Here is a 14,886-nt window from a genome sequence, read left to right as displayed (position 1 = left end):
CTAGGCACCAGCCTTCCGAGGTGACGATCACCTGTTAGTGTGCCCCAGCCCTAGATGCTGGGTGAGAAATGGGGACATGGACCCGAGCAGTTATGTCCTGAATCCCCTCCAGTGGAGGACAGCGCCTGCCAGGTTCCCCCCCCAACTCAGCCTGGGCCGGGGGTTACATGTGGGATCTAGAGGCTTAGTAAGTATGCTGCTGAGAACGGTAGGTAAAAATACAGTCATGGCTTCCTGTGTGTCATGACACAGAAGGCCGAGAAGGGCCACAGGTCAGAGGGTCAGTGATGGAGCCGGTGACAGGGGCATGAGGGAGGCAGGAGGGAGAGAGGGAACCAGGTAACCGGCCAGGAAGGGTGGGGAAGGCTGAGGAGTGGGAACGGGACCAGGACCCCACAGAAAGTATGTTCTAGGGACTGGCCTTCATGGAGTCGGGTCCTTTCCAACCTTGATCCTACCTGAGGAGACCAGGCACTGTGGTATCAAGTGGGTTGGCGGCCCTTGGAAAGCAAGAGCACAGCTGAACTCCCACCCACCCACCCCCTTAAGAGGCCAGGCCAGAGGATCAGTGGTGGGCCAGGGACCCTCTGCAGAGGTGGATAGTGCTGGGTTGGGGGTGTGCCTGGGTGGTTCTCAGACGGGCAGAGCGGCTCCGAGGTATGCCCATATGCTACACAGTGCCCCAAGTCTCAGGCTCACATGTATGCTTGCTCAGAACAGCCTACAACTTGGACTTCTGCTCACTTCTTCCTGTGTGGCCTCAGGATGCCTTGGTAGTCCTACATTTTAGCCAGCTGTTCATCAAGCCATATCAGAGACGCTGGTGGTTTGAAAGCTGTGTGGCGGAACTGAGGTGATACAGGGCACAGACACCAAAGCACAAGTTCACTCCCACCCTGAAGAGGGTGAAGGCACTGATGTTTGTGTTGGTTTAGTAGCAACCCTCCTTCAGGCCTCTCTCGGAGGTGTCAGGCCTTAGGCTGAGGCTAGGAGCCACTCCTGGAGATATGAACATGATGGCAAATGACTTCTAACCCTGTGCTGGGGAGTTAAAGAGGCTTCCAAGAGGACGAGGACGGGGTGATGTGTGAGCTCAGAAGTCAGACAATTACCACCAAATCCCACAGTTCTAAAAATACCTCAACCACTTATTCTGGGCTGGGATACAACAGTAAAATAAGGCTGGTTCTGAAGTCACGACTGAGGAGCGGCAAAACATTATGACGTACTCAAGATGGAAACAGAATCTCTTCATGAACGGCAATGGGAGGAACGCCCAATGAGCAAGGCAAGGCAGAGGCATGCCTGCAGAGGGTTCACATATCTGGGCTGGGGTAGGAGTATAAATCTGCATAGGGCAAAGTCGGGCAGGGAAGAAAGAGCAGAGATGGTAGAATGCAGGCCTGGGCTTTGCAGAGCCTGGGGATACTGGCTCCGGCTGTTCTTCCTGGAGGACTGACTTTGCCCACCTCCCAGGCAGTGCTCTGTAGAGCAGAAAGCTGTTTCATCCATAAAATGGGTATGGGCTCATTTGAGAGAATTTAAGGAAACCATCTCTGCGAAATGCCCAGCACAAGGTCAGGCATGCAACAAATATTCCATACATGCCAGGCTCCTTCTCCCTGCCTCCCAGGCAAGGAACAGCTCATTTACTGAATAGTGATTAAGTACATCAACTCTGGTGCCAGACTGCCTGGTCCAAAGCCCAATCCTGCCACTTAGTAGCTGGGCCACCTTGGGCAAATCATTTGCCCTTATGTGCCTTTGAAAAATGGGGATTATAATAATAGTATCGACTTCCTTGTCTTCTCACCCCTACACTATCTAGCAACACATCTGAGTGAATTAATGAGGTGGCAAATCAGCATCACAATGAGAGGGAATGTCATGAGGAAGCCACTGAATCCCAATCCGAGAGAGGCTAAATCAGCCACACAGATTAAATGCCTTCCCTCCAATAAAACCCAGATAATCCCCACACCAAGAGTTAATCCTCACAGGCTGCTCCAATTTAGCAGCTCATACCTTTCCTCCAACCAGCATTCTCATCCACCTCTTCGCTCTGAAGTGGGAGAGATGGGCAGATGGGAGAGAGTGTGGGGAGGGGGCACCCCAGGGCACTATGTCACCCCAACATCAGGGGCAGATGACCCAGGCATCAGAGGAGATGGATTAGAGCCAGTGCAGGGCAAGAGCCTGGGTCTCTGTAGATGGAGCAGGCCACAGATCAGCCACTAGCAGCAGAGAAGGGCTGTCATTGGTCCGGCTGGGTTCGGCATCGTTCCCTTGGCCTGCCCCATCAGCAGCCAGGCCTCAGCAGGGCGAGGCTTTGGCCAGCCTCCGAGCCCCGCCCACCTTGACCTGGAAGGTGGGGGCAGCCTGGCCCCAGGCAGCTGCTGCCCTCTAGTGGCTTAGAATGCAAATTCACCCTGATTATACCTGAATGTTTACAGAAAAGGGTTACAGAACTGAGGACCCTCCCTCCAGGTTATGGAAGACCTAGCCTGCCTTCCCAGGTTGGCTCTGTGCAGTCTCCACACCGTCTCCATACCTTTGCCTCTTCCTGTAAGGGCCAGTACTGTCTCTGAGTCCTCTCCAAGAGTCTGACTCTTTTGGGGTTGTTGTTTCGTTTTGTTTTTGAGACATGGTCTCTCTAGTCCTGGAACTTGGTATGTAGACCATGCTGGACTCAGAGATCCTGTCCCCTCCCCCAATAACGTTGGGATCAAAGGCTCCAGCCTGACTCCACAGGGAGCTCAACCATGAGAACACTTGCTGCTGTGACCGTTTATTGGTGGCCTCCCCTTCTAAGCACAGAGATCTGGTAGTCTTCCCACCCTTCTGCCAGAGCCTGCAGTGGGCTGCTAGTTACAATATTATGAGAGGTGAGGAGTGAAGAGACAGATCAGGGAAGCCAAACACCGTTAGGTATTTATTTATAAAAACATTCACAAGCCCGACCTCACTCACCAACGTGAAACACACAGCCAGGACACACACACACCAGGCCTTAGAAAAGGCTGTCAAGTCCTTTGAAGTAAAAGGGAATGAACACAACTGGTTGGACTTTGGATTTCATCTGTAGGGACTAGTGGAGCTCTGGTCCCATGTCTGGAAAAGGCAAACGCTGAAGAAGGCAATAAATAGGCCCCTGGGCTTGGCCTGCTTTGGTATACTGTAGGTGCATCCCCATGCCGGGTACCACATCACGAGTGCCCCTTAGGCAGCTGCAGAAGCCAGGAGGGGCGGAGCCCAGGCAACCGATGGTGTAGCAGCAAAAGGTCCCCTGCTGGCTCCAGAGGTAAGATAGGTGGCCTGACTGCAGAATCTAGCTGTCCATGTCCGAGGGCATTGTCTTTTTCCGGGTTCGGACCTTCAGGGAGCGTGAGGTGCCCTTGGGGAGAGAAAGCCAACGAACATACCGTGAACGGCATGAGCATGGCAGCTCAGCCGACATCCCTCACACACTGTCCTTCCCTCACACTGGCACACTGACACTGACCTCTCGCACCAATGGCTTCCTCTTGACCACCCGAAGGCTTTGGCTGCGGCTCAGAGGCTTCTCTCGGGGCCGGACGGGTGGCTGGGGTACTACTACCTCATTGTCTGACCAACACTCATCCTCTGTGTCACTACCTCGCAGGCCACCTGGCCGGTACCCTGTGGAAGAGAGGACAAAGCTGAACATCCCCCCAAGCCGGGGGTGAGGGGGTGGGGTGGTGGGGTGGGTGGGTGGATTGGCCACTCCCACCGTCCCTCTAGCCCTCAGAGAGGAGGACCTTCTCAGGGTCAGCTCTGGCTTCTTTTTCCACTTACCAATTGGGGGCCTGCGTCGGGGCACCTGGTCTTCCAGGTAGAGGGGATCTTGGTAGGTGGGAGCAGAGGTGTCAGGGATAGAGCGGAGGTCCTGCATGGAGAAGCTCCGTAGCCTCCCAGCTAGAGCACCCTGACTCTAGGAGGTGAGAGATGGGAGGCACTGTATTAATTGCAGAAGAGGGACACAGGGGGGGTGGGTGCTGGCTGGCTTTAGCAGGGAAGCTGGTCTGGTCGGGCCACTAATCACTAGGGCAGGAGATTCAGAACGGAGCTGGCTCAAAGGGTACTGGCACTGGGGCTGACACCGTGAGCCCTGGGGCCCAAAGCACCTTGGTAGCAGCCTGCACAGCAGCCGAGGCGGCGATGTTGAGGCCCCGCTTCCCAAAACTGAGCATGGTCTCATAGCTGCGCTCCTTTGCCTGCACAATGCACGCGTCAATCTCCTGCAGACCCAGAGTGGAGAGCTCAGATCAACAAAGGAGCCATTTCCTTGCAGACCCCAAGAAGCCCTTGGTTGTCACAATCCCTAGCCTGCTCCTACCTAGGGCCCAGGAGCCACAGATATAGGCTCAGAACAAAAGCTATGAGCAGGGTTCCCCACCCACACACCCACTCCACACCTCGGAGGTGAGTGTCCCCTCCATGTTTCCATGGCCACATCAACTTCCTGCTGGCATGTCACACCCCTTAAAGTTCATTCATATGTATCATCCAGGTAGATGAGGAAAGCCAACCCCTTTCCCAGGACCATAACAAAACTGAAGTGGGACAGGAAATTGGACCCAGGCATCTCAGGCTCCCTGAACCTGAGATACAGGGCTCTGTCTGACACCCTCTCCCCGACACACCCTTCTGTGTTAATCCTCCATCTCCCCCAGGGGTACCTTCTCATGGCGGGACAGGGACGGGTGGACAAACTTTCGGTAAAGCAGGCTGGCCCCCTTGGTGTAAGGGGAGAGCAGCCACAGCACGAAAGCCATCTTGATCTCATAGTAAAAAGGGAACCTGGGGGAGCAGGGGAGGAGTGTATGTGAGCCAGGAGCCCGGTACTGGGGTAGGCTTTCCCAACCCATGGCCTGCCAATCCTCATGCCAAACCAGGAAATGAAGACGTCCGTGAAGGTCTCTGCGGCCATGAAGATGGCAAAGACAATCCAGTACATCATCCACCGGACCTGTGGGTCAGAGTGCACAGAGCTCAGCTTGGGAGCCTGAGGTGCCAACGCCCGCCCCCGGCTGGCCCCGCCCAGAGATTCCTGAGAGCCAGTCCCACTGCATTGCTGCATTTCCCCATGTCTGCTTAGGCAGGAGCCCCTGAGAAACTGCCTTTCATTCCAGTGCCCACCTCAGCATGCTTCACCCACAAGATCCTCCATGGGCATGCTAATGGCTGGCTCTCCTTCCATACTCACTTGACTATTCTACCCAAGATGGGCCACACCATCGAGCCCCTGGAGTCTGAGAGGCCCATTCAGGCCTCTTCTATATCACCAAGTCTTACCAGGCCCTCCCTGATGACTCCTCAAGGTTAATCACATTAGTTAAGCTTTCCCACCAATCCTTTACACTCACATATTCTCGAATGTTCTTGCTCTTCACAGCCTTGTAGGAAGCATATGCAGGATACAGCATCCCAAATATGAGCCTGGAACAGTAGGCATAGGAAGTGTGAGGGGCACCATGCCCCACCCTCTTCCTGCCAGGTGGCTGATTCCCCCAACCTGGATGCGAGGTGGCAGTGCCTGCCCTGTTTTTCCCGCTTGGCTTGCACAACCCAAGGTGCCTGAGTCAGTGCCCTGGAGGCTGCCTCCCCACCCGGCTGTTTACAAACATCCCAAGCCTGCTCAGGCCTGCACTGGTGGCCCATGGGTACAGGACAGGCTGAGAACACACAACAAAGTGGGTGAGAGCACCAAGCTGTCCATCCCCTCCCACTACACGCAATCAGGCCCAGGGCCACCAGGATGCAGCAAGAGACATTTGAGCCAGGTATTGGGATATCCAAAAGTGAGGGGTAGACTTCAGAGGCTGAAGCTAGGGGTGGTGGTGGGTCATGTGGCTGCTCAGATGGGAAGGAGGCACCTGGATTCTCTGCCCACAGCAGCACCTATCACCTTCTCTCTGGGCTGTGGGTGGCAAAGCCTGAGCCCTGCCTGCACCTGTCTGCAGTGTGTGCACAAGTAGGAAGGGTCCCCAATCAGCCTAGAAGGATTCGGGTTGGGAACAAGGCATTCAGTGACAGGTCCCACTTCAGAGCTCAAGGACCGTTAAGTGTGTGTTGGGGAATGGCTGATGGAGTTCAGAAAATTCTCTTCTTTACCAAACGTTCCCGGTTTCCACCCCAAAGGCAGGCTAGCACCAGGGATCAGAGGGGGTCTCACAGGGGCCATACTCACACCACCAGGCGACAGATCATCCAGGACACCATCCTGATAGCCTTAGAGACGATCCCAAGAGACAACCGGAGGGACGCTCACTCAGGACCAGGGGCAAGGGGCCGAGTGGCGCTGCAGTACACCTGTCCCTCGGTGCAGGCAGAGACCACCACCCCTGCCTCCTACCCCACAGTGCGAGAAGCCTGGAGAACCCGGAACCAGTGGACGTGGGGCCTTGAAGAGGAAACCGACTTGGGAGCGGGGAGGGCGGGTGCGTTCCTCCGCCCCGCGCCGCGGAATCAAGTCCGACAATTCCTGTCGCGGAGAACCGCGCGCTCGCCTGTTGAGGGCGCCGCTGCTAGTCCCGGGTCGGGGTGGCAGGTCCGGATCTCCGCTCTCACGGACCGCCGGGGTCCGGGGTGGCTGACCACCTGCAGCAGTGTCCGGGGCGGAGTTTGTAACTCACTTGAAAGTTGCACGGAACCTGGTTCTGCCCAACCCCAGTGCTCAAGCTCGAGGCGCAGGCGCAACGAAGCCTTCAGAGGGGCGGGGCGAGGTCACGGACACAAAAGGCCAGTCCCTTAAAGCGGCGATGCGCCGCGCGTCTCGGAGGTGGGGCCACAGGTCGAATAGTGTTGCAAGTCTGAAAGGTTAGCAGGTGGAAAGTCACAACGGAAAAATAAGAGGAACAAAAACAACCCGGACTCCTAATTGGATGTGGTGGCGCACACATGAACCCCTGAGGCTGAGGCAGGAGAATTACCAGTCCAGGCTGGGCTACAGATATATCATGACACTGTCACTGTTGCAAACAAACAAAAGGAAAGGAATTCAGAATGAAAGAAAAGACAAGCCGGGTGGTGGTGGCACACGCCTTTAATCCCAGGCAGAGGCAGGTGGATCCCTGTGAGTTCAAGGACAGCCTGGTATACAGAGCGAGTTCTAGGACAGCCAGAGCTACCCAGAGAAACTCTGTCTCGAAACACACACACACACACACACACACACACACACACACACACACACACACACTTGCATTGGAGTCTCCTAACGTCCTTTTCTGTCGTTTCTCCCCTGTAAAATGGGAAAGAGCATTTACATGAGTGCGCCAGCTGGAAGCAGGCTTGGCTGATCCCATCATCCTAGTGGTCAAGAGTGCGGTCCAGGAGTCATCCTCCCGACCTCAGGGGTCCACTTCTCTCTCTAAAGCAGCTTTCCAAGATCCATACATCTGGGCAGTCTGACCCCAGTGTCTTGAGAGACTGAGTAAAGATCTGGACTCACCCATGTCTTCTTTACCAGAAGTTTGAAATTCCACCCGTTTCTGAATCAAGGATACAGATATCATAGAGAATTCTAAAATCAACATGTGTAGTGCTTTTGTGCTCATGTATTTTTTTGTTGTGTGAAATGATGGGGTTATTTAAGATACTTCTTATGAGGTTGGTCACACTGAGGAAGTATAACATTTGACAAAACTTGGGTATTTTATTATTATTATCATTATTATAATCATCATCATTATCTTGGTTTTTGAGACAGTTTTTGGCTTTTTGTTTGGGGGTTTTTGTTTGTTTGTTTGTTTGTTTGTTTGTTTTTCTAGTCAGGGTCTCTCTGTGTAGTCTTGGCTGTTCTGGAACTCACTCTGTAGACCAGGCTGCCCTCGAACTCAGAAATCTGCCTGCCTCTGGGCTGGGATTAAAGGCTTGTGCCACCACCACCCAGCTTTAAAATGTTCTTATTTATTCTTTGAGAATTTCATACAATATATTTTGATCACACTCTTTACCATCCCCCACCTTCTCCCAGATGCTCTCTCCCTACCCACCTTCTCTCTCTTAAAACACACCAACATGACTCCAGGGAGAAGCTGCATCCTGGAGCAGATGGGAACAGAGACCCACAGCCAGACGTTATGCAGAGAGTGAGAAACTTTGTAACACTCAGCCCTAAAAGAGAGGTCTCCATCAAAATCCCTCCCCACCTCAGGGATCAGGGAACCCCGTGGAAGAGGCGGCAGAGAGAATGTAAGAGGGGGGGGATGGAGGACACCAGGTAAAGCAAGGCCCTCTAAATCGACATGGTGGATGCTCATATGAACACGCAGAGACCGAGGCAGCATGCACCGTGACTTTGCACCAGGTCCTCTACATCTTTACTGGCTTCCAATGCAGTGTTTTTATGGGATTCCTGAGTGTGTGAACCAGTGGGTCTCTGCTTCCTGTGCCGTCTCTCAGGCTCTTTTCTTTCTATTAGTTTGTTCTGTCCAATGCCAATGTGTTTTTGCTTTATCTCATGACATTATATTTTATTTTATTATGAACCATTCAAACCTGTTTGTTTTCAAATGAGAGACAGAAAGAGAATAGCTCCAGATGGGAGGGGAGGTGGGGAGAAACTGGGAGGAGTAGAGGGATATATTATGTGAGAACCACCACCCCTGCCCCCAGACAGAGTTTCTCTATGTAGCCCTGGCTGTCCTGGAATTCGCTCTGTAGACCAGGCTGGCCTCGAAATCACAGAGATCCACCTGCCTCTGCCTCCTGAGTGCTGGAATTAAAGGCGTTCGTCACCACTGCCTGCCCTCCCCCCAAAAAAATCTATTTTCAATAAAACAAAAACCTACACACACACACACACACACACACACACACACACACACGCACACACACCCCAAAACAAACAAAACCATGGAGTCTGATTTGTGTTGGCCCACTACTCCTGAGCATGGGACCTGGCCTGGAGTGGTTGATATACCCAGTGGCACTCTATTGAGAAAACTGATTTTTTTTTTCCCTCTCCCAGAAGGTGTCAATTTTGAATAGCTTCTTGATTAGGGGTGGGTACCATGGCCCCCTCCTCTGTGCTGGGATTTCAGTCTGGCTCAAGCTTGTGCAGATCTTGTGCAGGCTGCCCCAGTCTCTGTAAGTTCGTACCTGCGTCTTCTCCACTGTATCTGGAGAACACTGTTTCCTTTTAGGTATCTACCACCTTGTTCTTACCCCCTTCCTGTGCTGGCGTTTGCAGAGATCTCGAAGCCTTGAAGGGAGGGCTGTGACATAGGTAACCTATTTAGGTCTGACTACTTCAAAGTCTCTCCCCTCTGTGTATTGTCCAATTGTGGGTCTGTGTCAACTGTCTGCTACAAGAAGAAGCTTCTCTGATTTTACTCATGGTCTTAATCTCTGTAAAGATTTTTTTTTAACGTGTGTGTGTGTGTGTGTGTGTGTGTGTGTGTGTGTGTGTGTGACATAAATGGCCCAATGTTACTCAGTGGTACTTAATTGCTGGTCAGTGGACAAATGTGTGGCATGGTCCATTTTCTTAGGAATCAGCAGCAGCCAGTGACAAGTGGTCTTGGGAGGGGACATGGACCTGAAGAAGTTTTCCTGATGGGCTGAGAACTCTTGCAAGTTGAGAGGAAGCTACACCGAAGAAAGACTGGTTTTTCACACAGGGCATCTCTTCCTTTGTGACATCTGCCTCCTGTCTCAGTTGTTCCTTCGGAAACCAGGGAGATCAGTGCCCTCCTCCACCTCTGCTGCTTTGAGGTAAGGGTGCAAGCCAAGCTACCCCAGGGTGTGGGGGTGGACACACAGGCAGTTACTGCTTTTTATTAGAGCACAGTTAACACCCACCAACTATGAGGATGGAATTGGTAATGATGGGAGCTAGGGAAAGAAGGCTTCTTGGGAATAAACAAACACACGGCGGTGATTATACAGTCTTAATTATTATCATCAATTTTATTAGTATTGCTGGATGTGGGAGCCAGCAATGAAACCTGCCCACAGGAGAAACTCCTCCATGCCTTCAGTCTCCCTTTGCTCCTCTTGCCCATCCCCCCACACTGTTTTGGAGAAACAAGAAACACCAGGCCTGAGAAGGTCCCAGACACCATCTGTCTTGTGAACCATTTTTTTTTTTTTTTTTTAAGACAAGGTCCTATGTGGTTTAGGTATGGCCTTGAACTTCTGATCTTCCCTCTTCTTCTCCCTAAATGCTGGCATTACCAGCATGTGTCACCATGTTTGGTTCATACTATGCTAGGGTTCAAACCCAGGGCTTCATGTATGCTAGGAAAGCACTGGGCTGAGCCACATGTCCAGCCTTCCAAATTATATATATATATATGTATACAGATATATATATCTGTGTGTGTGTGTGTGTGTGTGTGTGTGTGTGTTTTGCCTGCGTGTATGTTTGTGCACATGTATGCAGTAACTGTAGAAGTCAGAAGAGGGACTAGAGTCGCAGGTGACTACTAGCCTCCAAGAAGGTGCTGGAAGGGCAGCAAGGGCTCTTAACTGCTGAACCAACTCCCCAACCCTTTAGATCTGATTATTTAGGCAAAAGGTATCAAGTAAGGGTAGGTGTAATGGCACATCTCTTTAATCCCAGCACTCAGGAGGCAGAGGCAGGGAGATCTCTGTGAGTTTGAGGCCAGCCTGGTCTACTTATAGAGTTTCAGGACAGCCAGGCTACCTAGTGAGACCCTGTCTCAAAAACATCGAACAAACAAACAAACAAAATGTTTTGTGTATCTCCTTGAAGTCAGAAGGATGCAGCCGACAGAAGCAACTTAGGAAGCGTAGCGCGCTACATAAAAGAAGGAAGGGACACCCGTCACTCGAGAAACCTATGTGAATCCAAACCCTTTGGTATGTTCACCCACTGGGTGACTTCTGGAACCCCCTCCCTGACTCTATCATCACAGTCTCTTTGTATGGTATAGGCATGGGTAGGCATGTGTGTATGCAGACAAGGGACCTGTAGAGGGTAACAGGATGTCTTTCTCATTTGCTTCTCTACATTTTTTTGTTGGTTTAAGACAGGGTCTTACTATGTAGGTCTGTCTGGCCTAAAACTTACAGAGATTACCCTGCCTCTGCCTCCTGAATGTAGGATTAAAGACGTGTGCCACCATGCCTGGCTTCCATCCATGTTTGTTTGTTTGTTTTTATTTGTTTTCTTTTTCAAGACAGGGTTTCTCTGTGTATCTGACTAGAACTCACTCTGTAGACCAGGTGGCCTTGAACTCAGATCTGCCCGCCTCTGCCTCCCAGAGCTGGAATGTGCCTCAAAACACCGCCCAGCATTTTTTTTTTTTTTTTTTTAGATAAGGCCTCTCAAAAAATATGTTCCTAGGCCGGGCTTTGGTGGCGGTGGCACACACCTTTAATCCCAGCACTTGGGAGGGAGAGGCAGGCGGATCTCTGTGAGTTTGAGGCCAGTCTGGGCTACCAAGTGAGTTCCAGGAAAGGCGCAAAGCTACACAGGTAAACCCTGTCTCGAAAAAAAAACAAACAAAACAAAACAAAACAAAAAAAGTTCCTGTCTCAAAAAACAAAACAAAATGTTCCTGGAGCTGACTATTTCAGCTAGACTGACTGGCCCATAAGCCCCTAAGAAAACAGACATCCCAGGATCTGTCTCCACTCCTCCAGTGCTGGGATTGCCCTGATATGTCTCCATGCGTTAGGGACCCAAAGGCAGATCTTTGTGTCTGTGCAACAGACACTTTACCCACTCACTAAGAAGACATCTCCCCAGGCCAACCAAAGCCTTGTTTTGAGTTAGGTGTGGGGGTACCTGCCTGTAACCTGAATCCAAACACTTAGGATGCTAAAGCAGGGGGATTTGATTTCAGGGGTGGCCTGGAGAGGGAGGGAGGGAGGGACGGAGGAAGGAAGAAAGAAAGGAAGGAAGCTACCCTCTGCTTTCATTTGCTGGGAAGAGCTGGCCCGTGCCCACTCTGAGCTCCCCCAGCTGGGACAGTCTCTCCCACAGAGACTCCTGGCCATGATGCCTGTGCTTGAGAAAGTTAAAGGACATGAAGTCAGAGGTCTGATGCTGGGAACGGGTCTCCTCACAGAGGAGGGTGAGGCTGGCAGCCAGCTGTCACCTTCCTTGGCTTTGACAGAGTAAGTCAACTCTGGCTCTTATAGCCTTTGGTTGACACAATCACCCAGTTACCCTGAGTTGCTAAGCAGCTCCATGGACTCATGGCTGACCCCCCAGGCAGGTGACCAGGCAGCCATGCCACAGAAAGCTGGGCATTCAAGGCTTGATGTAGAGAATGTCTTTCTCCACTGAAGGGAGTGGCTTGTTAGGAGCAATGTTTATCTTGCAACTGGGCAACAGAATTCTGCCAAGGTGTCTAGGAGACTAAACCCATTTCCCTTGGCAACTTCAGTGGACATGGGTAAGGGTGCATTGATTTCCCACTTGAAAAAGGACATTGCCTGAGGATATAGCTGAGTTGGTATAGTGCTTGTCTGATATACATAAAATCCTGGGGTCAATATCCAGTGCTATGTAAAAGTGGCACAGTCATATACAGCTGTAATCTCAGCATTTGGGAAGTGGGGGCAAGAGTCAGGAGTTCAAAGTTATCCTTGGCTACACAGTGAGTTTAAGGCCAGCCTGGGCTATGTGAGACCATTTCAAAAGGAAGAAATGAAGGGAGGGAGGCCATCCTGGGATGGGATAGAGAGGGGGTTCGAGGGTCCCCACTCTGCTAAGAACATAGGAATGGGATTTGAGGCAGATGGAGATCTAGCGCTGTCACTTCGAGTTGCAGCCAGGGATAGTGGGGAGGGCTGGGTGCCTGAAGCCGCAGATGGGAGGTAGTGTGCAGGGGCTCTGAGAGTGGAGGTGGTGAGGGACCCCCACTCTCAGGGAGCTCTTGTCACCAAGGACTGCCTTTCTTTCCCTCATAAACCCCACTTCTTGGAGGCACTCCATCTCAAATACAATCCGACAGATCAAATAGCTCATAATCATGTGCCGGGCACATTCTTCAAAGGGACCAACATGCATCAATCTGTATTTAATGCACTTAAATCTCACGAGAGGTAAGCTGGGCCTCACATGCACTAGTCTATCCCAGGATAGTTGACCCTGCTGCATTGTTAGACCCACTTTAAAAATGAAGAAAGAGACACATATAGACCACGTATAGTAACCCATCACCATTCAGTGCTTTTCCTCAGCAAGTGAACTGAAGCAGGACTCTACAAAGTAGGTTTGCTAATCGGCTTTGCAGGATTTGAGCTTCAGGGAAATTAGTTGACACCAAGCAAAGCAATTGAGCTCACATCTGCTCATGTGTGGTCCAGACTATGGGGTTCAGAGGATACTGTTGATGCATGTTCTGGAGCTCTCAGATCTGGGCTCCTCCCCCTGGGACAGATCGGTGATATGTGATACACAGGGCATTGTGGTGGTTTGAATAGGAATGGCCCCCATAGGCTCATATACTTGAATGCTTAGTCATCAGGGAGTGGCACTACTTGAGAAGGACTAAGAGGTGTGGCCTTGTTGGAGCAAATATGTCATTGGGTTTCAGAAACCCAAGCCAGGCCCAGTGTCTCTTCCTGCTGCCTGCAGATCCAGATGTGGAACTCTCAGCTTCTTCTCTAGCACCACATCTGCCTGCATGCCACCATGCTTCTCACGGTGCTGATAATGGACTAAACCCCTGAAACTGTAAGTCAGCCCCAGTTAAGTGTTTTCTTTTGTAAGATTTGCCATGGTCACGGTGTCTCTTCACAGCAACAGAAACCCTAAGACAGACATCTATGTGACATGTGAGAGCTGAAAGGGGCCATGGAGAACAGATGAGAAGCAGAAGGGAAGAGGCCTGTGTGCGTATGAGTGCATGGGGGTACACACTCCAGCACCCCACTGCTGGAGTTGTCATATCTACCATTTCTGTCCCTTTCCCTGTTTCTTTTCTCTAGAAGATGGCAAAGGGTCCACATTTGTTCAAGTCTGGGTAGAGGAGTAACAGAAGAGAAGTACCACAGCTGAGCATGGCAGTTTTTCAGCGCAGAGCTATGTACTCTTACCACAATGCTCCACGTTCCCTAGTGACCCTGGCCATGGCTTCTGCCCTAGCCCCTGTCTAGTGATCTCCTCCACTCCTTTTGTTACAGGTTCTCACTGTTGTTGTCTCAGAAATGGACAGGATGGAAGCAGGCAGGAGAGAGAGGCAAGCTGCTGCATCCGTTGGCACCAAGTTCAGAGGAGCCTGATGTCAGGCACAAAGCCATGGGTTTGTTTTCAGAAGAGCAGGGAGCCAAAGCAGGCTCCTGAGTAGCGGATGACATAATGGAGAGATGTTTTAGGAAGGCCAGACTGGGAGGATCTAAGAAATAGGCTGGCAGGAGGGACCTGGAGACTTAGTAATGAGGACAGATTTGGATAAAGGTTGTAACAGGGCAAGGGGAAAAAAGAATGCTCATTTGGAGACCCTCAGAGATAAAGAATGGATAACTGGGTGCTGGTTAAAAATGGGAAGAAGAGGGACCAAGATGTTACCTAGGACTCCAAGGCGCCTCACCTTGGTTGGGGTTGGTGGTGCCAATGGCAGACATTAGCCCAGTAGGGGGCTCAGGAAGGAAGTGATAGAAAGACAGGGCTGCTGAGGGCCGAGCATGTCTTTGCCATGATGCTTCAAGTTATCCTGACAAAGGGACAGACCTAGGTCTTGTAGGCTCCAGACTAGTTAATCTCTAGGAAGGAACACTGGGCTGTGAGTCATAGCCAGGTGGAAGAGACTCATCACACAGCCCAACACCCGAGTGGCATCACGGTGAACTCCTGACCCCAGTGCCAGCTGACTTTGAGGATGCCCATTGCTCTGAGGGAAAGGAGCCAAGAGGAACTGGAAGCTGGTGTGGTCCCTGTGT

General features: G+C 51.5%; 1 protein-coding gene across 1 annotated transcript; it reads right to left on the bottom strand.

Moving 5' to 3' along the window:
- Positions 1 to 2,919: 2,919 nt before the first annotated feature.
- On the bottom strand, positions 2,920 to 6,701 carry Reep4 (receptor accessory protein 4). The gene is made up of 8 exons (XM_036199424.1): positions 6,212 to 6,701; positions 5,388 to 5,460; positions 4,914 to 4,990; positions 4,701 to 4,821; positions 4,146 to 4,259; positions 3,817 to 3,952; positions 3,503 to 3,660; positions 2,920 to 3,394 (listed from the first exon to the last, which is right to left on the bottom strand). Exons 1-8 carry the CDS (start codon positions 6,241 to 6,243, stop codon positions 3,329 to 3,331), a joined length of 777 nt encoding a protein of 258 aa, XP_036055317.1. The 5' UTR covers positions 6,244 to 6,701; the 3' UTR covers positions 2,920 to 3,328.
- Between the last annotated feature and the right edge of the window lie 8,185 nt (positions 6,702 to 14,886).

The sequence above is a fragment of the Onychomys torridus genome, chromosome 9, assembly GCF_903995425.1.
Source record: "Onychomys torridus chromosome 9, mOncTor1.1, whole genome shotgun sequence".
In the NCBI taxonomy this organism is placed as follows: domain Eukaryota; kingdom Metazoa; phylum Chordata; class Mammalia; order Rodentia; family Cricetidae; genus Onychomys; species Onychomys torridus.
Note: the sequence above shows the minus strand (reverse complement) of the source record. Positions and strands in the feature narration are given on the sequence as shown.